The 26,014-nt window shown below is 40.6% G+C and overlaps 1 protein-coding gene across 3 annotated transcripts in view; it reads right to left on the minus strand.

Annotated features, from left to right (window-relative positions):
• The window catches only part of COL28A1 (collagen type XXVIII alpha 1 chain), a 105,281-nt gene that overhangs the window by 18,044 nt on the left and 61,223 nt on the right, over window positions 1-26,014 (minus strand). For all 3 annotated transcript variants that reach the window (XM_050941695.1, XM_050941696.1, XM_050941694.1), the window contains 8 exons: window positions 22,553-22,621; window positions 21,390-21,458; window positions 12,074-12,142; window positions 10,117-10,185; window positions 3,686-3,754; window positions 3,233-3,313; window positions 3,106-3,141; window positions 2,012-2,048 (listed from right to left, as the gene is read on the minus strand). In XM_050941695.1, coding sequence (XP_050797652.1) covers window positions 2,012-2,048; window positions 3,106-3,141; window positions 3,233-3,313; window positions 3,686-3,754; window positions 10,117-10,185; window positions 12,074-12,142; window positions 21,390-21,458; window positions 22,553-22,621 — 499 coding nt within the window. The remainder of the gene's footprint in view (window positions 1-2,011; window positions 2,049-3,105; window positions 3,142-3,232; window positions 3,314-3,685; window positions 3,755-10,116; window positions 10,186-12,073; window positions 12,143-21,389; window positions 21,459-22,552; window positions 22,622-26,014) is intronic.

Here is a 26,014-nt window from a genome sequence, read left to right on the forward strand (position 1 = left end):
TCAGATTCTCAGGCACCTAAGCCAAGATGACTTTCCTGAAAACAGAAAACTAAAGTAATCCACAGTTACTGAGATTTTTTTTTCATAGCAAATGGTAGGCCAGATACAGAACGGAGAGAAATGAGTAGAAGATTCTGACTTCCCAAGTTTTAAAGTATTTATCTATCTCTATATTTTTATAATGAAGGTGCTCTTTCTTTGTTTACATTTTGTTTATTTACCAACATCTACTAAACCAGCATCTACTAAATATTTATTAGAACATAAGAATGGCTATACTGGGTCAGATCAATAGTCCACTTAGTCCAGTAACCTGTCTTCTGATAGGGCTAGTGCCAAATGCTTTCAGAGGCAATGAACAGAACAGGCCAATTATCAAGTGATCCATCCTCTGTCATCCACTCCCAGCTTCTGGCAAACAGAGGTTTAGTGGTACTAAGAGCATGGATTTGTGTTCCTGACCATCTTGGCTAATAGCTATTGATAAACCTATCCTCCAAGAATTTCTCTATATCTTTTTTGAACCTAGTTATTCTGTTGGTCTTCACAACATCCCCTGGCAATGATTTCCACAGGTTGACTGTGTGTTATGTGAAGAAGTACTCCCTTATGTTTATTTAAAACCTACTGCCTATTAATTTCATTGGGTGACTCCTGGTTCTTGTGTTATGTACAGGGGTAAATAACACTTTCCTATTCACTTTCTCTACAACATTCTTGGTTTTTATAGACCTCTATCATATCTCTTCTTAATCATCTCTTTTCTAAGATGAACAGTCCCAGTCTTTTTAATCTCTCTTCATATGGAAGCTGTTTGATACCCCTAATCATTTTTGTGGCCCTGCTCTGTATCTTTTCCAATTCTAATATATATTTTTGAGATAGGGCAACCAGAACCACATACAGTATTCAAGATGTGGGTGTACCAGGGATTTATATATTAGCATTATGATGTTTTCTGTCTTATTATCTATCCCTTTTCTAATAGTTCCTAACATTCTGTTAGCATTTTGTTTGCCACTGCACACTGAGCAGATGTTTTCAGAGAACTAAGCACTATTAGCTACATAGGAAACAAAGTATCCATAACTATATCAATTTAATAACTTTCAGTGGAGCTATTAATAATTTCAAAGTAAATTAATAAACAGAAATGTTCTTTATTGCATTTTGCTTTTATAATTTAAGCCCTCTCTCTCAAAGCATGCAATCTAGTAACTGAAATCCTAACGTTTTTTCTGACAATTTAGTTAATAATTTCTGAAACCTTTAAAAAAAGACATGTAACTATGCAGTTTTTATCCTCAGATTTCTCAGGTTTGAACAGTCTGTAAAGGCAATGTGCCCAACCTCTGCCTAGTCACCCCTTCTGCAGACAGTGTGTAGTACAGAGTTATGGGAAGACATCTCAGTGAGGTTATCCTTCCAGTAATTCTGTGCAGAGAGCAGGTTCTTGGCCACTTGTGGAACATTCTGCATGGCTTGCCGACAAACCCTGCAGATCCCAGAGATATGCAGAAGGCCTGGCCCCTAGTGTTCCCTCCTTCCTCTTCTCTTCCTCCCCTTCTTCTCTCCCGCCCGCCCGCCCGCCCAACCACTTCTCTGGCAGTGTGGCTATGCTGTCAGGACTGCCTCAGCTGGTGTCTGTCCCTGGAACCCTTTTTACATTTGCTGAGATAGTGTCTAGGGACATATGATACAGTTTCTGGCTGGATTATACTTCCACTGTGAGCTCTGCTGGATTTCCTTTTGATTTGCAGAATTCCTTTTGCTATCCCATGTGATGTGCTTACTTTTCAGCTGAAAATCATAGGCTCCACCCAACTTTGTTTATTTTCTGTAACATCTTATTTAAAGATGTTTTATGCTGACACTGTACATGTGTTCCATTATGACAGAGATCCTTCCACACTAACATGTGGAGTAGCAGTCTTTACTTGTATCCTTTTAACCATGGTAGTTTTATTGTGTCATATTAAAACTTATTTCTTTTTTATAACATAGATCTTACCACATATTTCCATGATAAGTCTGATAATTTCTTCTTTCTGAAAGAGAGTATTCATTAATATGTTACATTTATTCTAATCCTAGGGCATGTTTTTCTTTTGTTTGAGCTGCTACTGCATATCCAAAACCTGCTGTCCTGTTATTGCAGTTTTGCTGTTTTACAGAGCAAATTATATTGCACTTAGGGACACTTATAAAATGGCTAGAACTCATAAATGTCACCAGCTGATAGGTGGTTGTATCATGCCATCAGCTTCTAAATAGTACTCCTAGCTGAAGTCAACGAGGAGTCAAGTGGCACCTTAAAGACTAACAAATTTATTTGGGCATAAGCTTTCATGGATATGAAACTCTACTTCTTCAGATGAAGTCAGTTAGCTGTTCTTAAAAATCTACATAATATGTGGCCCAAAGTATTTACAATAAATTGCTCTTGATACTAATCCTAGGTCTCAAGAGTTGTAACCTGTTGTTCACATCTCGGGTATTAAAACCTTTAATGCACACCTTGCAAAGATGACGCAGTTTACTCTATGTGGTTATCTCAGAGACACATGATCCACTATTTTATTATCCTAAAGTAACTTGTTTGGATGTCTGAAACAAAACTATGTGGTCTAGACAATAGAAAGGTCATTACTACATGCCCCAGTCATTCCCATATGCATTTATATTCACTCATATTGTGCATTCTCAGCTAATTGCATGCAGGACAATGCCTGCTTCTGTCTATCACATGAAAGGGTTTTGAAACGTTCCATGTTTGGCCTGTGTAGATTCTTCAGAAAGTGGTATAGTTAGCAAAGTCCTTCCACCACTCCAGCCAGCAACTTCCACCACAACAACACAGCAGAACCTGTCTATGACACAAATTCCACCAATATGATGATCATCTCTAGTGGAATTTGTCTTTTTCCAAATGTATTGCTAATATACTGTCAGTGTGTCCCTGAATTCCAGATCAGCCCAATTTATAATAACTTAGTCAAACTCTGAAGCAGCAGGATCAGAATTTATTCAAATTAACAAAACATGCACAGTTTTTGCAAAGGGTAAATTCTAGACTGTCATAAATCAATTAATGTACATACTTACAGTAAGACCAGGTTCACCTTTTCTTCCCACAAACCCCTAAGAATTTGTAGAACGAGATCAATTAATAAATGCTAGTTTGTCTCATTTCCATTCTGTAAAATTAAATAATGTAAAAAAGGCATTTTACCGTTGGTCCAACAGGTCCTGGTTCTCCAATATCTCCTTTGTCACCTTTCTTTCCTGGATCACCTTTCTCCCCATAATCTCCCTAATAGAATACAGCAGAGGAAAAAGTAGTGAAGTGCTAGAGACATGTAATTGGAACTGTGCTTCCCCAGTTTTTGTTTTCTTTGTACTAGCACACGTCCTCCATACCAACCCATGGAAGAACTCTTCTGTGCATTTGAGACTACTGGTCAATGGGCAGTTTGTACGTGAGCCACTGCAGTAATTACTGCAGTGGCTGTATGTCAACCTAACATAGTTTTATAGTGTAGATGTGCCCTAAGTGTTTGCAGGATCAGGCCCTTAGGCTGCAAGCTCTCTTTAAGGTAGTGTTGGTCTTTTGTTTATCTGCATAGAACCAGGCACATCTAATAAGAAAAAAAAATCCTTTATTAACTCATAGGCTAGGATTTACCTTTGAGCCAGGGAGGCCATATCCTTCTGAACCCCTAGGTCCTGGTAAACCTGGAAGTCCTTGTTCTCCCTGAACACAATATGGAGAGTAAATTCAACTAAAAGTGATATTAAGTTATGGAAAAGATACATTCATGTAGTAACATTCTGTGTCATACAGAAAGCCGAAGTATTTGCATTATGCAATGTCACCAACAATTCAAAAGTGCTGCTCTTAAGTAGCAGTAATAACTAATGGGTTTGGATTTGGAGATTCTGTCCATACACTAAAGATCTCACAATACTTTTTGTAAAACAGGAGTTGGTGTATGGTGCACCAGTTGCCCTGCTATATGTATATACTTTTGTAAAATGCTTTGTAATGGTGGCACCGTATTCAATATAACTGCCATCATGGAAACTGGACATTAAAAACAGTAATTGTTAATTACATGTGGACTTCCTGAATCTACAGAAAATCCATTACATTGACAGAAGTTCACAAACCTTTCTGTTCCTTTTAACACAGGAATGTCAATATTTTTTGACTGAGACAACATACCAAAGGCAGAACAACCCCACAACTCAGCTAAGCAGCCTTAAAGCAGTCACAAGTGTTACATAATGGGAATGTACATTTACAAAGCCCAAAGGAATGATAAACAGATGTCTCTATGGTGCAGCCCCACAGAAAGGAAGGAAGTTGTCTATCTTAAAGCACTTCTTCCACAGCCACAGGGAGTGCTACTGTAGTGTACAATACCTTTAAGGCCTAATGAAGATTCAGCTCTGTTAGGGTATATCAACACTGCGCTCTGAAGTATGACTGCAGCATAAGTAGATGTAACCACACTAGCATAGTTAAAATTAGCAGTGTGGCCACAGCAGCACAGGATTCAGCACGGGCTGCACAAACACCCTGAATAATTCACACCCGTGAGTGATGTAAGTGATACCAATCTACGCGCTAGTGTAGACAGCACTACATCAAAGCTCTCCCACCAATGTCGCTACTGCCTTTCATGGAGGTGGAGTAATTAAGTCAACAGGAGAGCTCTTTCCCATTGTAGAGCGTCTGGTAAAGACACTCTAGCCAGTGGTGCAGCTGCATTGGTGCAGCTGCGCCGTGGTAGCACTTCTAGTGTAGTCATACAAAGTGTTCTCTACCACCTTTCCCTAGTCTCTGGGTTGTAGCAGTCATTTTTTTTAAAGTGACAGGGAAAAATAAATGCTGGGACAGCCTGAGACCATTCTAAGTTGTGATTCCCAGCTGAGATATGGAATTGCACTAGCATAAACCTGGAGTAATACTGTGGTGAAGTAGTGACCCCTGAAGTGCAATCTTAACCCCAGTGAAGTCAATGAGAATTCTCCCATTGACTGCAGTGGGACCAGGATTCCATACAAGGCCTCCGTTCCTGTTCTTTTGTAGATCAAACATTCTGGGGGAGGGGGAGGAAATCTGATCAGGTCTTTAGAGTAAACAGAAATATGATATTTTACATTTTTGTCATTTTTTAATAAAAAGGAATATTGATGTAATGTGGCCCAGTCAATGGCCACTCTTTATTAATGTTAATTACTGTAGACAGCAGTCACAGCTTTTAGTTTTACTGACAGCTAGCTAAAACATTAGATAGATTTAGAATGATACTAAAATGTGGATGGAACATGTTATGAAATGAAAATCACATATATACATCTGACATTTTCCCATGAGAACATAAGCAGAAGGCTTAAAGCAGATGCAGCAAAGTTATTTATGTTTCACTTTACCCCATTTCAAAGTTTTGTTTATGTGTGCTCTGCTAAAGTATTACTGGTTTGAAAATGGAAATGTCTGAGGAAGGCCACTGCTTCCGTAAAGTTCTCTTCCTGTAGCCTCAGACAAGGGAAGCAAAAGATAGCAGAGAAGGAAATAAGGACTTATGAAAATTATTAAAATGATAGTCGAGGGATTCACTTTCAGCACGAGTGTGTTCAACAGAAGGGTCAATTAAGAGAGGACATAAATGGCACTGGAAGTTACATGTTGGTAAAATGGAATAAGCCAGTGCAAAGTGATATGATGTACATAGTAAAAGGATAGAAGAGTGAGTCTGCAGCATGACTAATGGCAAGAGAATGACAGGTGTAAAATAAAACTGGCTATGTGAAATGTGGCTATTTCCATTCATATGTTGAAGCCATTTACATCACTTAAGCCCAATGTGAAGTGGGGTCCTGTGACGGTGCTGGCAAAGAAACCTGGAGTGAACCCTCGGTCATGTCAGCTCCAATCAGGAAAGCGGAATTGGAGCTGGCTGAGTAAGCCCAGGCCTAAGTGGCAAAAGGGGAACAGCTGCCAGCCTCCTTAGCCAGGGGCTACATAAAGGCTGGCAGGAAGCTGGGGGTGGGGGGGAGAAAAGGGAGCAGCTGGGGAGCTAGAGGCTGCTCTCCCCTGCTGACCACAGAAGCCAGCAGTCCTGATGCTGTCTGTAGCTCAGGACCAGCTCTAGGCACCAGCAAAGCAAGAACATGCTTGGGGTGGCACAATTCCAGGGGCGGCATTCCAGCCTCTCTATTTTTGTTTTTGTTTTTTGTGCTTGGGCAGTTGTGCTCTCGGAGCTTGGGGCAGCAAATTTTTTTCTCGGGGTGGCAAAAAACCTAGAGCTGGCCCTGCTGTGGCTATAAGTTTGTGGGAACTTCTACTGTAAATAAAGAGCACAGGTGATTGCACCGAAGCAGAGTCACTGGCTGGCTTGTGGGTGAAGAAGTGGCAGATGACAGAGGGACCCACCTGTGCCCTGTTACATATATATGTTTGTTCTGGAGCCTGAGCCAATGGAGGTGGTTGGTGATCTGGAGATGGAGGAGACCCTGCAATGGCTTCTAAAACAGCAGGAGCAGATGCAGAAGGCCCTGAAAAACTTCCAGCTGTCCCACCAGGCTGACAGACCGGCCTTGCTAATCTGGCAGGCAGAACAGCAGAAAAGCTTAGAGGACTTTATAAGAGAGCAGGCCAGCATTCAGCAGCAACTCCTGCAACAAATGGTGAGTCCTGCAGTAGGGGATGGCACCTGGCTGCCAGGCTTGGGACTCTGTAAAATGGGGTTGACAGATGACCTGGATGCATTACTCAGTATGTTTGAGCGGGTAGCCATGGGTGCCAGATGAGATAGGGCCACCTTGGCCCTATTGCTGTCCCTATCTGGTGGGAGAAGCGCAAGTGGCCTACATGGCCTTGAGTGAGGAACAGGCCAGGAATTATGAGATGGTGAGAGCTGCCACCCTAGACCAGGTGGGCCTGTCGGTGGAGAAGTACAGCCAAAAGTTCAGGTCAGCCTGATGGATGGGGGCTGTGTGGCCTCTGGCATTTGCTTAGAGACTGATGGATGGGGCCACCTGCTGGCTGAGGCCTGAGATGCAAACAGTGGGGGAGATAATGGATGCCCTCGTCCTAGAACAATTGCTACAGAGTCTCCCTGAGAATATGAGTCTGGGTCAGCCAACATCAGCCAAGTACAGTTGATGCAGCAGCACCAAGGAGTACACAGAGGCAGACGTTCCCCAAAGGGAGGGCTGACCCAATAAAGACGAAGAGTTAGGGAAGAAGCTGAGTCACAGAGAGTGCTCTTCTATCATTCCATCTGCTAGGCTGCAACAGCGGTTACGGAGGGGTGGCAGTTCAGCTCTGTGTCCTACCGAGAGACTGAGCAGGTGAATTCAATCATAGAATCATAGGACTGGAAAGGACTTTGTGGTCATCTATTCCAGTCCCTTGCTGCACTCATGGCAGGACTAAGCATTATCTAGACCATTGCTGATAGGGGTTTGTCTAACCTGCTCTTAAAAATCTCCAATGATGGATATTCCCTGTTTAGTACTGCATACAAAGTCCAAAGAGGCTTTATTCAAGAAATAGTGAATTTCATTCCTTATGAATGCTGAACATAAGGCCAAACACAATGCACAGTCAACCTTTGGAACTCCTTGCCAGAGGATGTTGTGAAGCCCAAGACTATAACAGTTCAAACAAGAACTAGATACATTCATGAAGGATAAGTCCATCACTGGCTATTAGCCAGGATGGTATCCCTAGCCTCTGTTTGCCAGACGCTGGGAATGAGCGACAGGAGATGGATCACTTGCTGATTACCTGTTCTGTTCATTCCCTCTGGAGCATCTGGTTTTGGTCACTGTCAGAAGACAGGATACTGGGCTAGATGGACCTTTGGTCTAACCCAGTATGGCCATTCTTATGTTCTTAAACCCTGCTCATGCAAGCAATGCCATTAACACTAATAGGTCTTCTCACATGTATAAGGCAAGCAGGATTTTCCTTTCAGTGAACATCAATACAGATCACATTTTGTTAATTTAAAAATATTCAGTGATTACCAATTTGACCCACATGCTGTAATTCAACTAAAAATTGGTTATTTAGTCTTATCTAGAAAGCAAATTATGTTTCTTCAATAATGCTGTTTTTCAGGTCCCTGACCCTAACTTCCTGCTAGAGCATTGATTGATAAATGCACCTTTAAATAAAATCTAGACTCTGAACTTATTGTGGATTTGGGAAAGATACACACTGGCTTCTGTAATAGGCAAACCCTGTCAATGCTGCTATCAGATTTGTGTAACTGATCTCTTCTCCTATGCTCCATTCTCTCTACAAGAACAGAGTTCCACATAAGTAATAACTTCTTAGGCTGAAATTTGCTATTGCCCAAACAAAAAATGGGCACTGTACTTCTGAAAAAGATCAGTGATTGGCACCACTGAGACAGATTTCAATGGATGGAGAAAACAGTTACTGGAGTATCAAGACAAGTGCCACAGTGCTAAGAAAGAAAGATTAAATACTTCAGTAGTTTAAATGATTATGTAATTCACTAATCATCCTGACACAACTCACTGGACTCTCCAAAATTCTAGGGCCAGCTATGCATGTTCAGCCACATTATTATAGTAGTTGTCACAAATGCAAGGACAAATATCTTATTTCAATAGCCCACATTATTAAATGTGTTTTTCAGTGGATCATGGTCACCACCTTAAAAACCCTCAGTAGTAAAACTATTAACGCACGTCTCAAACATACTGCATGTTTTGAATTTATCTCATAATGGGATAGAGAAAACATTTAAAGTTGTGTACATACAAGACTACTCCTCTAGAGAATGTTTTGGCTACCTCAGATTCTTTCTCCTATAACTGAAAAAATGTGGATTTGCACAAATACTGTATATTCTGCAGATTATTTTTCCTGCATTTTAGATGCATTTCAACCACTGAAACATTTCCACTTGGTTTGGCTAATCTCCTTGCTACAGCTAAACCCACTGTAACCACAAGATTTAGTCAGATACATTCCACATGATGTATTCTGTAACCATTACCAACTGGGTGCATTTCTCAACACAGCTATGCGAGTGCGCCTCATCACTAGGAGCTTAATCCTGCAAAATGCTGAACATGCTATTCTTGAAACAGCAAAGCATTTAAGCATACACTTAAGCGTGTACGTACTCCCATTGCTTTAGAAAATAAGATTGGCACTTGGGGTGTTCTCCATTAAGGCCCTGGCCATTAAGAACTTGCTTCCCTACCTTTCTTCATCACAGCCAGTTTGTTAACCCTCAAAGTGCACTACAAGGTTCACTTTGCTCCCTCACTCATAAGAGATGGCTGGGGCTTGGTACCGGGGGCGGGGAGAGGGACTGTGCTGGAGGCTGGTTAATTCTGTTATATTTATGTTGTCTCTGGTTATTTGATTTAATCTGGGGGTAAATGACAGGCCTGTCAGTGTATTTTTAAAATATGCTAAAGAGTGCTCAGAGCAATGAATGGACACCCAGGCCTGCTGACAGAAATTCTGGGCCCGTCACTTCTGGAACTGCCTACACAGGCCCACGGGCACCCCCAGAGTACAGGGCCTAGAGCGGTCTCACGCACGTAGGCGCCCTGTGGCCCACCTGGGCAATTTAAAAGGGCCTGGCACTCCTGCCACTGCTGCTGCAGCAGCCAGGGGCCCCTGGGCCTTTTTAAATCACCCAGGCCCTTGGGCAATTGTCCCCTTTTCCCCCAATGTCCAGGGGCCTATGGACATCCTCTTATTATAGAGTAGTAAAAATCCAAATAAATAAATAGCATCTTGTAAAACTGAGACTTACTTTTCGTGGTTAAAAAGTATTAATTGGACAGCAGACATAATTCAGATTAATTTAGGTGATCAATCACACATCACAAATAACAAAAGGTGAATAGTTGAAGTAAATAATTCATAAACAACCCATCAACTTAGGGGTTAAATTCACAACTAATATTCACAGAAATTAATTCAACTGGCTATATTAAAACTGCCCTCTACACTGAATTTACGCGCAGCAAAAAAGAAACAAAGAATCTCTTCAAAAGACTATTTTAAATAGAGATCTCTTGGCTATACATCATGTAAAACTTGGTTACCTTGCTTCCTTGTATGCTATCCCCTTGAGGGCCAGGTGGACCTGGCAAACCCTTCTGTCCCACAGCTCCCTGTTAAGAATTGTGCAGCAAAAAGAGAAGAATTAGTATGAGGACTCTCAATTACTAACATTACTCTTAATCAACACACATTTACCACAAGCAAAGATAAGAGTAGAAGCATTTTAAAACTGTAAGGGCTTGTATACACTAGCATACTAAATCAGCACTGTTCTCCTGTGGACTTCAGTACTCCACCTCCCCGAGTGGCGGAAGCTAAGTCTGTGGGCGAGTGTCTCCTTCTGACATAGGGCAGTGTAGACCCCAGGTCAGGTCGATGTAAGCTATGTCGCTCAAGGAGGTGATTTTTTCACACCCATGGGTGACATAACTTATATTGACTTCAGCAGCAGTGCAGACCAGGCCTAAGATTCTGACCCTGATTTTCCTCTGGTTGACACAGTTTACACTGAGGTAGTTCTTGAGTTCAGTAGTTACTCCTGTATACACCATGGTAAGCAAGGGAATAACTCATCCCAAAGTTTTAAAGAATGAATTATACCAATGAAGCCAAGCCTGATTTTCCACTGTACAAAGTGGGTGTAAAACATTCTGATGGGGTAGCATTGTACACTTGCTCTACACACATGTGCAACTGAATACACAAGGGACAAAGCAGTGGAGATATCAGATCCTCTGTAAACACAACGGATGGGCTGTTGTGCACATTAACCGGTTGTGTGTCATATCTCCAGATATGTCAAAAGTCACTATTGTAACACATCTGGCGGGGCCTGGTCATGCTGATTCAGAGTCACATTCTGCCTGGTTCTTACACAGTGGGGGAGAAAGATGTAAGGGCCAGGAAGAACTACAGCCCTTGTGTTTTAGGAAATACAAGGGCTGTTCTCTCCCTATTTCCCTTGGGTCTCTCAATACATAGAATATAGAATCAAATTGTCATAGTCCATCTTACTATTTTGTTGTTTCTCCAATACAGTAAATGGAGTATCTCCAATGTTGTGTGACGTGCCAGTATTCTGCAGATACTATTTAGAAGTGCTGCATAACTCAGATGTTTTAAGAATCTTTATATGCAGCTGTTTAGCTCATGAATCTTCCAGCTGTTAGCGACCTCTGAAAAGTAGTTGCTGTGGTTTGTGGCAAGAGATGTGCAAGGTTGTACACAGATTTATTTTTAGGTTGAGTTTGTATAAAATATAGCATGTTGGTGAAAAGACTGTTTTGAGACCTGGGTAGAATATCCTTCAATCAGGGCCACAAAATTCTTAAGATAAAATGATTTTCCTCTTTCCATTTAAAACAATTTTTAAATTCTGTTACTTCCTATTAAGTTTAGTGTAAGTAGTATATTTTCTGACACTAGTTTTTGCTGGCAATATTTGTTCTCAATCCATATATTACTATTTTTAAATATAGTTTGCCGTGTTGTTGTAGCCATGTTGGTCCCAGGATATTAGAGAGAGAAAGTAGGTGAGGTAATATTTTTTATTCATTAATGTGGTGACTTGGGTTTAGATTTAATTGGGCAAGAATGCTGGTGTACATATATCTATATGTACTTTTAAAAGCCTCCTCAAAGGAAACTACTAAAAAGAAACAGCTCAGAAATAAACAGAAGCAAACACAGTCTGTGTTACTAAATTTAATTAGCGGTTTTATTGGTTTGATTATCTATTCAGTTTTAGGCCCCAATCTCACAAACACCTGCATGTGTGCTTAACTTTAATCATATGAGTAGTCCCACTGAACTCAATGGGATGCATCACATGCATAAATAGGTACATGATCAGGGCCTGTATCTTTTAGGCATTATTCTGATCTCAGTCATACCAGTGCAAATCCAGTAGTCAAAGAAGTTACACCAGTGTAGGTGAGGTCATGTCAGGTCTCAGGCATCCATAAAGATCACAAAGCTACAAAATGGACTGTGACAAACCTTTGGACCAGATATTCCTATTCCCCTAGGCCCAGAAGGTCCTGGCAGTCCCCTTGCTCCGAGCTCTCCCTGAAAAAGAGACATAAATCAGTTCTCATCTAGTAACTAACTCATGAACTGATATACTTGAGGTAATGACCATTCTTTCATTTAGAACTTTATTATTATATTGTATTTATTATACATTCCTGAAAAAAATCCAGGATGAGACAGTCAGTCAAGCTTATATGATACCTTAAAAAGTACATAAATCTAAGTGTATGCTTAACAATTCTGTTTAAGATAAAAAAAACAAAACGGGAATAATTGTACATAAAAATTACCAGGGATTTGAGTCAGAACTATATATGCCAAAACACAGATCATATGACAGCTGTTCAACGTCTTAACTAAAATTTCTTGCTTTCAATTCAGTTCCTAACTGACAAAGGTCCACACCACCAAAACCACCATAACAACTGGTACTTATTTGCTGCTTTGTCCGTCACAAAGGAATGAATAGGCTTGAAGAAGGTTATACTAACTTTTTACCTCCTACTGGGGAACTCTGCGGAACAGACTTGAATCACACTGGTGGGTTGCTGTAGACATTTATACTTTTATACTGTCTGTGATATACCTATTCTGAAATTAAAGGACTCCAGTATCCAGGGCTGTCCAATCAACACCTTTTGTGAGAAATAAATCCATTTATCAACAGTTTTCATTCAGACAGAAGATTAAACCATCCATTTATTTTAACAATATTGCTGAACTTGTTAAAGGTGAATTATCCATACCCTCATTTCTTTTCACAAGAGGTTCTTTTACTGGTGGATATTGTACGTGTTCTTCATTGGTCTGTTTCTAAATCGCAAAGATGCATTTGTCCTGAGAGCATGGATTATTAGCTTCACAGAAGAGAAGGAAAGGTAGGAGTTTGCAAGCTTTTGTTTTGTTTAGCATTTAGGAATTTTGAATCTTATTTTAGCTCTCTTTTCAGCATGAGACATCATTGTAAAAATGACCAAATAGCTATCAGATGAGCAGATCACCACTGGAAAATGTATGCTGGTTTGAAAAAAAATAGATTTTGTTCATATGGAGTGAATAACTGAAGCTGAAGTTATGAATCAATTTTAGTAAGAAATTTTCTTTTAGAACTTATAACCTGAATGCACTTCTTTGTTTGTGCATGCACAAGCAAGAGAACATAAGACAGTGTGTTGCTAAGCTACTAATCATTCTAAGTATTAACATCAGAGACTGGAAAAGCTACTGTACTTTTAGGGAAACTAAAAACCTGTGATAGTCCTATGGCTTTCACAGACAAAAAACAGTTAACAGGATATAGGGTGACCAGATGTCCTGATTTTATAGAGACAGTCCCGATTTTGGGGTTTTTTTTCTTATACAGGCTTCTATTACCCTCCACCCCCTGTCTTGATTTTTCACACTTGCAGTCTGGTCATCCTAACAGGGTACCAGTTAGAACATTTCAGTCTACATGTACTTGCTTAAAAAAAAAATGTTGACATGGCCTGTAGAGGGAGCACCTGCATTAGGATAACCAATGTTACTGTTTCACAGAGGAGGCTTGCAAATCCATGTATCAACATCAGTAGATGGGTGAAAGACGGTGTGACATCAAGTTGGCTAAAACAGGAGGAAAACAAATGTACAGTGTTTTCATTCTCTAGCTTTACTTCGTCTCCTTAGTGATTTTCCATAATTAAATTCCTCTCTCCAAAATTCAACAACTGGTTCTATTTGAAATACCCCAGGTCCAATCTTTAGTAGGAAACTACTTCATTATGGATTGTCTTTCTGTAACCATGACACTCCATTTCCTGTTTCCTGGTAGTGTTTTGTGCACCCCTAACAAGTGCCAGAGATACATATGTGCGTTTGTAAATGTTAAAATGTGCCTGAACCAAAAGCCCAAATCTGAAGGACTTTGGGATGTTTGAAATTTCAGTGCAAGTGATGTGATGGTCTTATTGGCCTGAGTTTGAGTTCAAGTTCATCACATCACCTGTGAGTGGCATAACTATAGGTAAGCTATGCATGTGTTCCCAAATGGGTACCACACAGTATTATAGGATAGACTGTCTGCCCGTACACACACCTCTCTGCCTCTCCCGTCGCCCCCCAAGCCTGTAGACCACAAAAATCCCTTAGCTGGCTGCAAGAAAATTCTTCTACTGCAGGCCACAGGCTGCCATGTTGAAGGCCCCTCCCAAATCTTGGCAGAGGTGCCATGTGGGAGGCAAGATGGCGGTGACAGGGGAGTCCTTGTGATGTACAGTGCTATGGGGGATTCGGGGCTACTGTGAGCTGCAGAACATCTGTAACTCCTGGGAAGCAATCAGGTGGACAGGGGATATATGACATAACTTTGAGCACACACATGATATAGTGCATTTTTGAATATGAATATGATTAGCTCTACAATGAACACTACCAATTTTCCACTGAAAAGCTTTAAACTCTCATTGCACAGGGTGGGAAGGGTAAGGATGGGCTTTGTTTTCTTTAAATGATACAAACAAGGAAATGTACAGGTAAATATGATCCAACATATAGGCAGATACAATGATCACAATCCCTCCAGAGAAAAAGCATCATAGGTGAATGTAATATGCAACAGTATAGTTTACATTTGCTACTGAACAGTAGGTAAAAATCAGTTCTATATCCCCTACAATTTCTTAATTCACAGCATACTCTCCAGGTGGTGTCAGAAGATCCTATTTGTGTTCTCTCGCTTTTTTGCATTTTTCTGACAGAACCTCGATTTTCTTCAAGGGCCTGATCCAAGCTCATTGAAGACAGTGGAAAGACTCACTTGCTGGTTTTCACATTTAGAATTTGGAACAGATTTAGTACTCTATTTACTGTTAGATATGTCTTTAGTTCATTTTTTCAGCTCCAGACAAATGATTATTTGACAAACAAGCAGATTAAGTTTTCAATGTATCTATCCCCCTCCTGTAATTAAAGAAAAAAATAAGCTGATTTTTTAAATATACTTTGTAAAGGTGACAACTACCGTCAGAACATATATGAAATTTCACTCCAGAATGATTCCCCACCATCATCTTCCTCCTGTAGGCTGAATAATGTAGCCCAGACACTCATGGCTGTAATACAGGGGTGGGCAAACTTTTTGACCTGAGGGCCACATCTGGCTATGGAAATTGTATGTGGGCCATGAATGCTCATGAAATTGGAGGTGTGGGAGAAAGTGAGGGCTCTGTCTGGGGGTGCAGCCTCTGGTATGGGGCCAGAAATGAGGCGTTCAGGGTGCGGGAGGGGGCTGCAGACTGGCCCAGGGGTTTGGGATGTGGGAGGAGGTGAGGGCTCCGGTTGGAGGTGCAGGTTCTCAGGTAGGGATGAGGGGTTTAGGGTGTAGGAGGGTGCTCTGGTCTGGGACTGAGGGGTTCAGAGGGTGGGAGGGGTATCGGGGCAGGGAGTTGGGGCACAGCAGCAGGTCAGGGGCGCAGGCTCCAGGCGGCACTTACCTCAAGCAGCTCCCGGAAGCAGCGGCATGTCCCCTCTCCGGCTCCTATGTGGAGGCGTGGCCATGTGGCTCTGCGCGCTGCCCTGTCCACAGGCGCCACTGCCCCTACAGCTCCTATTGGCCATGGTTCCTGGCCAATGGGAGCTGCAGAGCCAGCACTTGGGGTGGGGACAGCGTGCGGAGTCACCTGGATGCCCCTACGCATAGAAGCCAGAGGGGGGACATGCCGGTGCTTCCGGGAGCTGCTTGAAGTAAGCATTGCCCAGAGCCTGCTTCCAGGAGCTCCGCAGAGTCATGGCACATGCGGACTGGGGCAAGCCCCCAACCCTGCTCCCCAGCGGGAGCTCCAGGGCCAGATTAAAAGGCCTTATGGGCTGGAAGCAGCCCGTGGGCCGTAGTTTTCCCACCCCTGCTGTAATACAGTGATGTGTATTCATTTCTCTCCCACCCCTTTTAAAAATAAACATCTTTCTTAGAAGCAGTTTGAGTTGTAAAGCCATTCCTTACATTTGACAACTGCAGTGCATTTGTTTTCTATGTGAGCAGCAGGTAAGATTCCCTGGGTTGTGTAAAGGGATGATTGTGTGATATGTAATATGTTGTAAAACATCACTTAGCAACTTTACCTGTGTTTGGTATTTTAAAAACAATTTTCCAGTGGGGGAAGGAGGGTGTGTGGATTAAATGCTATTGCTGTGAAAATGAAATAAGCAGAGAGTGCACAGGAAGGGAAACATTCTGTCTCCTCTTTTCTGGATTTATTTCTGAGACACAGGGGCCAAGGTCTGGATGATATTCTTCCTGCAACTGCTTCTGGCTTCATCGTTCATACACTAGGGACTGTATTGGTGGTTTTCGCATTTCCTCTGTTATTTAGTGAGAGTGGTGATTTGCCTTTTTCTAATGTTGTGTTGTCTAGGATGTAAATTTCTTTAACCTTTGCTTCAGTTAGCAGAAGTGCATTTATATCCATTTGTGATTAAGTACCAGCTTCCCATGACCTTGTTGTCTATGCTATAGAAAATTTGGTGCTGTCTATACTGACTGCATTCCACATGTTTCAACTTTGTTTTCATGTGAATCAGATCTCTGTTATACAAAATTTCTGTTCTATAGTGTACACTTATGTGAACCATCTTCGAAAGCAGGGAGAACAGAGCTGCAATTCAGATGTATGGAACATTCTTATATAATGGTACTTAGTGGAATTTCAGATTGACTAGCATGCAAATTTATGACTGAGTCTCTTTTGTTAAGCAAGTGTGCTTTTTTTAATTGTAGAGATGAGTGTACTGTTCATACTCATTTTTGTGTGGGGGTGTGTGGGGGTGTGAAGTGGGAGGTCCATTGTGCCAAAATTTTATTTCAAATCCGACAGTTTATAAAAATTGTTACCAAGTCTCCAGTTTCTGGGCTCATCTGGGAGGATTCTGGCATTTCAGATAGCTTTAGGTAGGTTACAGAGTAGGAAAAGACAAGAATTCCTACACCTGTACATACAGAGGAGAGAAAAAAGATCAGACCCTTTGGTCTCTCTTCTTTCTTTCTTTCACTATCTGCTCTCCAGTCAAGTTTATTATAGATGCACTGCACCAAAGTTACAGATGTATTATCAGGATATTACCCCTTTGTGGTACAATGGTCCCACATTGCAACACTTACAGCCATTCTCTTTGGAGAGAGTCAACATCTGATTAGGAAAAAAGCCTTAGTTTAATTAAATTTTTCATTTTGATTGGCTTAAGATATACATCCACCTAGTTGGAGCATGAAAAAAAAGCTATTTTTAAAAAATTAACAATGTAAATAAGTTAAATTTTAAGTAAAATATCCTTACTCTAAATTTTTAATTCAGGCCATATAGATAAACATATTTTTGAATTTCTAGTTCTGAAATATATAGCATCATGCTGTTGTAACCCACACACATCCTGAGAGTGGTGTTCTGTACCCGCTAGTAACACTGAGACCATGCAGTAGAGGCTCATGCACTGAGCTCCAGAGGCCCCAGATTCCATCCTGCCCACCCATGACCAGGGTTTGTCAGTGTTACACTGTGATATGTTAAGGACCAATAGTATTCCTGTGGAACTTGGTGAAAGTTTTGCTACTGACTTTGATGTGACCAAGATTTGGCCCTAAGTTAATTGCCTGAAATGCAAAGAGAGTTACTCCTTTAAGGGTCTTTGCTATACAGCTTGCTTGGACCAAGGCTCCTACATTCTATATCCCATTGCTACTGAATTCCATTATAAATTTTGGCCACACTTAGATAGCATAGGTAGGTCCCTGAATTTCATAAGCAGCCTCTGTGACTTCAGTGGAAGCCTGCCTGAAGAGATCTGATCTCAGATTCCAAGCTTTTGTCTGTAACCCTCTATAACTCATGGCTCTGAATGTATTGTAAGAGATCCCGGTCTTTTAATAATTTGAAAAGACAACCTTTATTGCAACTCATTTTTATCAGTGTAATTCTCAGAACCAAACTGCACAATTCTAATGTTTTATATAAAAACATGGAATAAGTCTACAAAAATATGAAGGTGTGTCTAATTTACATGATGATTCCAATCCCACCTGAAGTTTCCAATAAATGTTTAAGAATGTTGCTGATTTACTTGCCTTTGCCAAATTCTTTTGTCACTTAATTCACTGAGGCCAGTTTGTATTTAATAGCATTCTATGGAGATTTCCAAATAATTAGCACTTGATTTGTTAAAATATGGATTATATCTTAATACTTAATTTTAACAGGCTTAAAGTTACACTTAAGCTTACTGTAGAACATTTTCCATTTATCACGCATTTTGATAAAGTGACATGACCTGGCATAAGTGACTACATGCAAAAATAGATATATCCTTCAGTGAACATTGCAGAATCTCTATGCATTAGGTGGAAATCTATGAATTAGTTCTAATTTCTGAGCTGTTCTAGACCCCAGTCCTGCAACCATTTACACATGTGTGATGCTGGCAGCTGGCAGGTGCAAGCTCATGCCAAAGCCCCAGACCAATTCACTTCTGTGTTAGTATAGATCAATATGATTGTTAATGGTATAAGAATATATTTGGTGTTTAAATGTCATGACAACTAATTATGTTACATGAATTGTTTTCATTTATCTGTATGCTTTTATAATATAATGGCAAACATTTACATTGCATAGACCCAGTAACTAAATAACCCATCAAAAAAGAAAGAAGCCTTGTGTAATGAAAATAAAGAATTTTAACAGGAAAGTACTGATTCATGCATATTTGAAGGCAAAGTGGTCACTGCGTGTGGTCACTGCGCTCTTCTCTCTCCACCAATCAAAGAATGAACCCTTTTGGGTGGTGACCTTGTCAGCTTGTTTTCTGCAAGGAGAAGTTCTAAGTATGGATTCAGAGAAAGATCCTGCATCTCTGGGCTCTGTGGGCTCTAACAGGGCAGAATAACTGAACTAGAAGACTGAGATCCCCAGAGTTATTCTGGGTAAGCCTGAGAGACTTTTGGGAAACTGGCAAATTACTGCATCTCTGCTACCATTTGGAATTATGTACAGGTGCATCACAGTCTGTATATTTTTACCTGCTTTAACCTCTTAATAGCTCTCATTCCTTTTTCTTAGCTGGTAAACCTATAGTTAGTTTATTATAGTACTGTCCACCAGTATTATCTCTGTAAGATCTACAATGCAACTCGACTCAAGTGGGTGAATGGTCTCTTGGGACAGGTAGTAACCAAGAATATTTGATTTTTTTGGTATAAGTTACCATTTATCACTAAATGTGGTTTGTTTGGGTGGCAAGATAGACTGGGGAGTCTAAGAGGACTGTATGGGACTTTTTAGTGTATTTATAGTAATAGTAATGTTATAGTAATCCAGGAGTTCACATTTGGTACTGGCTTGGTGGTATCTAATTACAGAACGTACCACCAACTTAGGGAGTCTTCCCTACTTTTGACAGTCTGGCCTGAGGTGGGCACTCACGTTCATGATCCACTCCAGTGTAACAGCATGTGCTTAACTTTCCTCATGTGAATAGTCCCAGTTGCTTAAATGGGACTCCTCACAAGAGGAAAGTTGCTTGCTGGACCTGATTTGATGCAGTGTAAATCAAAGGATTACAATACTCTTCACTATACATAAATGGAATAAATAATGGATGGCTGAGATAACAGTATCTTTTATTAGCTTTTACTTTATTAGTATGTTACTTTCTGGTATAATGAAATATTACATGACCACATAGTATCTTACTTTAACTAGTTACAATTAGACATTGTGCTTTTGATGCATTTTAACACTGATTTAGTTCAATATCTCATTGCTTTTCAAAATAATTAAAATAATCTCCTTAATGTCTGTGTCTGTCCAAAGAATTACATTTATCTTGCACTCACAATGGAATAAAGTTTACTATCAGGTGGTTTCTTTTTTAAAAAATAAATTTACTGTTAATGAAACATGCCAAGCTGACAGCATTGCAGGCTGTCATGCACAGAGAAGATACTACATACAAGCTTCCTACATACTGCAAATGTGCTTCAGTTCTGCCTGGAATGAGAAGAGATGGTTACATCTCCCCTTCAGTCCTTGGCCTTTAGGATGTGATTGCTAGTTGGAGTCAGTGGTGATTGAGTTCTTTATGAAAAAGTATCAAACTGTTTCCAGTTTATAATTTTTGGTTTCTACCCATCTGGGCCAGATTTTAATGTGTCACTTGCAGGTGAAAGACAATCCTCAGAATGTTGTTGTAGCTTGATAATATACTAGTATATAGTAGCCATATATCATGAGATTCAAAGTTGTGAAAATGTAAAAGATTTGGGAAAACTTAGGATAAAAGACTGTCTTAAAAATACCAATTGGCTCCCTTTTCTCCTAGACAAACCTAGAAATGAAGGGAAACCATGTGCTCTCATTTCTCTGACTCCCAAGAAAAAAGTAGTTAATATAGAATTAATGAGATTTTAAAAAATTATAACACTGAAAATAAGTGGACTAGTGACGTATTAGGAAAGTACTCCAAAGACTCTTAGTGGCTGAGAGGCATTGCATCTGGGGGAGACTAAAAGTGACAAATGTGATTAGAAACGAGGAGTAGAAATGCTTCCACATTGTTTTCATAGTATGTGCAGTGTCACCTAAAGTATTTTAATGTTCTAGACAATCTGATAGCTGCACCACAGAGCTGCATTGCAATTGCTACATTTAAAAACAAATCTGGAGGAAAGAGAACAAAGAGAGACTGCTTTACAGTATACCACAGGGCAGTATTTAATGATTTGCACATTTCAAATAGAAAATAGAAGGCAGGAGGGAGAAAGTTGATGGGAATGGAAGGAAACAAAATAAATGTTGTCGTCCCCCAAAAGCACATGGTTTCCCAAAATATGGGAGTTTCATTCCTTCTCTTCAAATATTTGCATATTCCTGTCAGTACACTTATCATCAGTACAAGATATGTTGTGTACGGTATTTTCTAGAACAAGCAATGCATGTGAATCTCCATAGACAAATAGTCCCTAGGCTGCTCTCCGCTTGCATGAGATTCTGCAGCTCTCTCTGCATTCTAAATGCAAACTCCAGCACTCAGATGAGACATTCTGTAGATTTGTGACAATTCTCTGTGGGGTTGTGGGTATATAAAACAAGGAAAGGCTTTCACTCTGCCAGAGATGTTACAATCAACACCTGACAGTGATACAAGGCATGAGAAAGGACTGCACCATTTCATCATATGTGGCATGCATCTCAGGTTTGCTGGACTCATATTTTGGAGATGTCTGCTATTTTAATAGTATACATTACTATAGCACTGGTACCTTTTGTCCAGGATCTCCTGTGCCTTTTGGGCCTCTTGGTCCTGGATAGCCTTGCAGCCCTGGAGGTCCCTAGCACAACACCAGAGAAATAGTGAGTAGTTTCCTAAACCGTGAGAAAGAAAGGAGTTTCATCCCTACCTTCAAATTTCCACATTTTTGCTATTGGATATATTCGTCAGAAGCTTAACATTATTTACATATACTGAAGAATGATTTCCCCTAAATACCAAGAGGGACACTGAAGGAACGGACAGGTTGGTAGGAGACATAGTCACAAAATCCAAAGTAGGGCAAGGGCATGACTCTCAGTGTCAAAAGCATCTGAGAAATCCAGGAGGATGGGGTACAGGTCCTTAGATTTAGCCAAGATGATAGGGTTGCCCACCTTCCAGGATTGGCCTGGCATCTCCAGGAATTAAAGATTAATCTTTAATGAAAGATTATGTCATGTGACTAAATATCCAGGAATATGTCCAATCAAAACTGGCAACCCTACAAGCTGAGTTTGTTAGAGATGTTGGTGGCAGCAGTTTCAGTGGCATGAAGGGGATCCAGGATGGAGGTGAAGGAGAGGAACTTGAAGGAATGGTTATAGATGGTGTGTTCAATAATTCTGAAGGTGACCAGGAGAAGGGAGATGGAGTGAGGTAACTGGAGATGTGAGGATAGGATGGGGGTCAAGAGTGGGTTTTTAGATATGGGAAGCTATAGTATCCTTGAACTGTGAGGGGAAAGACACTAGATGAGTATGAGAGGGGAAAGGTTGGGGAGGAGGAAGAGGGTGAGCAGGGGAAGTCATGAGACAGGAGGGGATGGAATCACTTGTTTTCTAGTAGAAGTAGTGTCACCAAAAACCCAAACATCATGCCCAGTGGTAATTATTTGCAGGATTATGCCTGTATTTAGGAAAGGGAAGGGGTTGGTTGGTGTTTTTTTTAAATAAACAAGGAAACTGAGAAGTTAGAGGCCACCAAAATGTAAACAAAATGTTCCTGTTACTTCAAAGGAGAGAGAAACCTAACTGGTTCTAGACCCTTCAAAGCAGCAAACTCCCATAACTAATACCCACATAACTATTGTTATGCATGAAATTATTCATGTTACTTGGGACACCAAGTACAGTGTCTAATTGCCATTAAGAAATTGCACAGAACAACACATACTGGTGCACCTGGATAGCCATCTCCTTTTGGTCCAGGTAGCCCACGTGCTCCAGTTAGTCCTGGGTTACCCTGAATACAAATAAAAAATCAAGCATTGTATCAGCAACTGGACAGTAAATAACACTGACACACAAGATATACTGACGAACATCTATATGAAGAAACTATTTGGGACAATAGAGCATGGTGTTGCCAATTCTTGTGATTTTATTGCAAGTCTCACATTACTTGTGTGTGTATGAGGCAGGGAGGTTGCTGTTATTTGATTTTTACAGCCTCTTCTGGAATTGAGAGATTCCAGGAGAACCTCAGGTTTCATTTTTTTTTTAAGTATGTTCCCAGGCACAGTGGTTGCAGAGAAGAGTTTGAAAATGTGAAGGAAGTGCACCCTAATGGCTCAGAAACCAGGAGGCCAACAGAAAAAAAATATTATCTTAAAAAAACCTCATGATTGTCTTATTAATCTCATGACTATTTGGGGCTTGACTCATGATGTTCTAGCACTGGAGGCTCACAATACTGAGAACATGACACGTCAGCCTCAACTTGTCTTGGATTATGTGGTATGTCTGATTTTTTTTTCAGGTAAATCAGCCTCCAGGTTCAACAGTACTCCAGAGCCAGACAGGGCCCCCGGGGGGGGGCTAGTAGGGCAATTTGCCCCAGGTCCTGGGCCCCACAGGGGCCCCGAGAGCCCTGGCCCGACAGCAGTCCGGGTCTTTGGCAGCATTTCAGTGGTGGGGGACCCTTCAGTGCTGCCAAAGACACAGAGCAAATGAATGGCCCCCTGCCGCTGAAATGCCACCAAAGGCCCAGACCGCAAATGGGTGAGTACAAGCTCCCCGCTTTGCCCCAGGCCCCCTGAATCCTCTGGGCAGCCCTGGAGCCAGACAGTGCTCTGTGGGGAAGAGAAAGAAAGAGAAATTCCTGCACAATCTCCTTTGATTCAGGGGAAAATGCACTGAATCAGGAGACCATGGGTTTTTAGCTCACATCTCCCTCTGCTTATATTTCTGTGCATTTCAAAAGCCTTACTAGTGAGCAATGCCACACTCTAGGAATAAAATTCTCTTCGTCCTTCCCCACTGCCATTTTGCAAATAAATTTATTGAGTTTGCGCTAGATCACTTCTTGCAGAGCCGAAGAAAGAACCCAAGTTTCCTTCATTCAGCCACACTGCCTTTCAGAATAAATGGCAAATTCAATATACTTAGCCATGCTGTCTGTAACTACTAGACCACAAGCCCCATTCATGGAGAGGCATGAATCGTGATCCTCCAATATTCTACTGCTATCTAGCAGTTGTGCAAACTACCTGAAATGCATAGGTGCTGGAATTAGGAGTGCTGGGGGTGTTGCACTGGCTTGACATGATTTCCATTATATACAGAGTTTATAGTCTGGTTCAATGGCTCTCAGCACCCCTGCTGCAAAGTGTGTTAATTCCCCCTTTTATTGGCTGGGCCACATATAGCATAACAGTTAATCTTTAACTCAAGTGGTAAAAGTGTGTGCTGAGAATCTGAAGGTTCAAATCCTGTTGCCAAGCCTTAGGCTAAGGTGAGTCCTTGCAAGAGTGAGTTTCTGTTTTTCCAACTTTCTGCCTAACCTGGCTTATTTAATTAACACATTTAGAAAAGATTCCTAAAAACAAGTTATAATTTTAAAATATTGTAAACTGTCAAACATAGCATGATAAGCAACAAAGCACAGCTGTTCCCCACTATGGTCACTTGTCATATTTCAATTTCTTCTGCCACACAACGGCACATTTTAAGGTTGAGAGGTATGATATGAAGAGTGGAAACTTTCTATAAATAAATAAAACTTTCACAAGTGGTGGAAGATTATGTAAATTGGGAAGAAGATCACTGACAGAAACAGATGAGCAGTATTGAAGATGAAATTCCAAATGAATCATGCTATATTAGATATGATTTATGGTAAAGGAGAGTCTTGCAATAGCCAAAGCTGTAGTGTCACAAAGAGGTTATAGTGAAAGCGAAAGTTACAGCTAAAACGGAATTGAGTAAGTAGGGCCATATAGGAAGGAGTTTTGTAGTACTTTACACAGTGACAGGTCTGAGCTAGCCAGTGATAAAACAGAACAAGAGCTGGTAACCTGGGATAAAAGGGAGGATGGAAAAGGGGAGGATTCAGCTTTAGAAGTTCCTACTTAGATTGACATCTTTAAGTGAGGTGCACTGAAGTGAATGTACTCTTAGTAATAATTCTGTACATTACTAACTCTAAAACATTGTTCTTTCAGTATTTGGACTTACAGTCTGTAAACAGATACAGATAAAATCATCTGCATTTCTTGGATAGCTCTTTTGAAAGACCACATGTCCAGAACACCAAGGATATGCACGTAGTGGCTCTAAACTATCGCTGGGTTTTTAGAGACTTGGTGCAGTACAAAAATCACAACGTAATAGCCTGCACAAGACTGTGGAAAATACTTATCATGGTTCTCAGGTACAGAAGTCTAATAGTGGTTTTGATAACAACCCTAATTTATTATTTTAGTTCAACTACTATAAAGGAATAATGATGGAAGTCCAAACTTTCATTTTTCCTCAGAAAACGTATCTACTTAGCTCTTAATACTTTTACATAATAAAGGATGCACTAATACATGTAGTCAACCTATTAATTTTTTATTCTTTTTAAGAAAAGGGAAATCATGAATCATAAGTTCATTTCTCTATTTTTAGTTCAAATTCCAGTGCTGTAAGAGCTGCCAAACATATGTTTCCATTTAACCTTAGCAGACCAGTACAAACATGTTAACATGTTCTCTTCTATAAGAGCTGGGGATTTTGCCAAACAGCTGCTTCCTGCTGTTAAAAAAGCAGTTCAATTATATTCCTGTGCTTCAGAATATTCAATTTATTTTATCCCAAATCTTTCATAACTGCACCTAAACTAGAAGCGATACATGATCCAGGTCAATTAGCCTCTATGGCAGCTTCACCACCAAGTTCCATGAATCTTCTAGACCCCATAGCCATCCAGGATAACTGCCAAGTACCACTGCTTGTATCTGTGGAGTACCTAATTAAGTATTATGCACTTCTCCTTTCTATTTTTTAGTATTAATTTGTTTTATCATAGTGCTTAGGAGATCATGGACCAGGGATCCATTGCGTTAGGGGCTATACAAACACAGAACCAAAAGATGGGTTTACAATCTAAATACAAGACAAGAGATAATAGATGGGTATAGACAGGTGGGTAGTACGAGGAAATGATGAGACAGTATTGGTCAGCGGGATAGGCAAATGTCTAGCATAACAACTGCCTACACATTGTCAAGTTTATTGTAGCCATCAGAGCAAAGAAGAATTTTAGAGAAGGTATGTGAAGGTGAACAATGAAGTGACTTCAGAGACGTTTACAGGAATTTCTTCCCAAGCATGAGGGGAAGTGAGAGAGAAAGCACAAAGATGCTTGTCTGAA

This window comes from Gopherus flavomarginatus, chromosome 2, assembly GCF_025201925.1.
Source record: "Gopherus flavomarginatus isolate rGopFla2 chromosome 2, rGopFla2.mat.asm, whole genome shotgun sequence".
NCBI lineage: Eukaryota > Metazoa > Chordata > Testudines > Testudinidae > Gopherus > Gopherus flavomarginatus.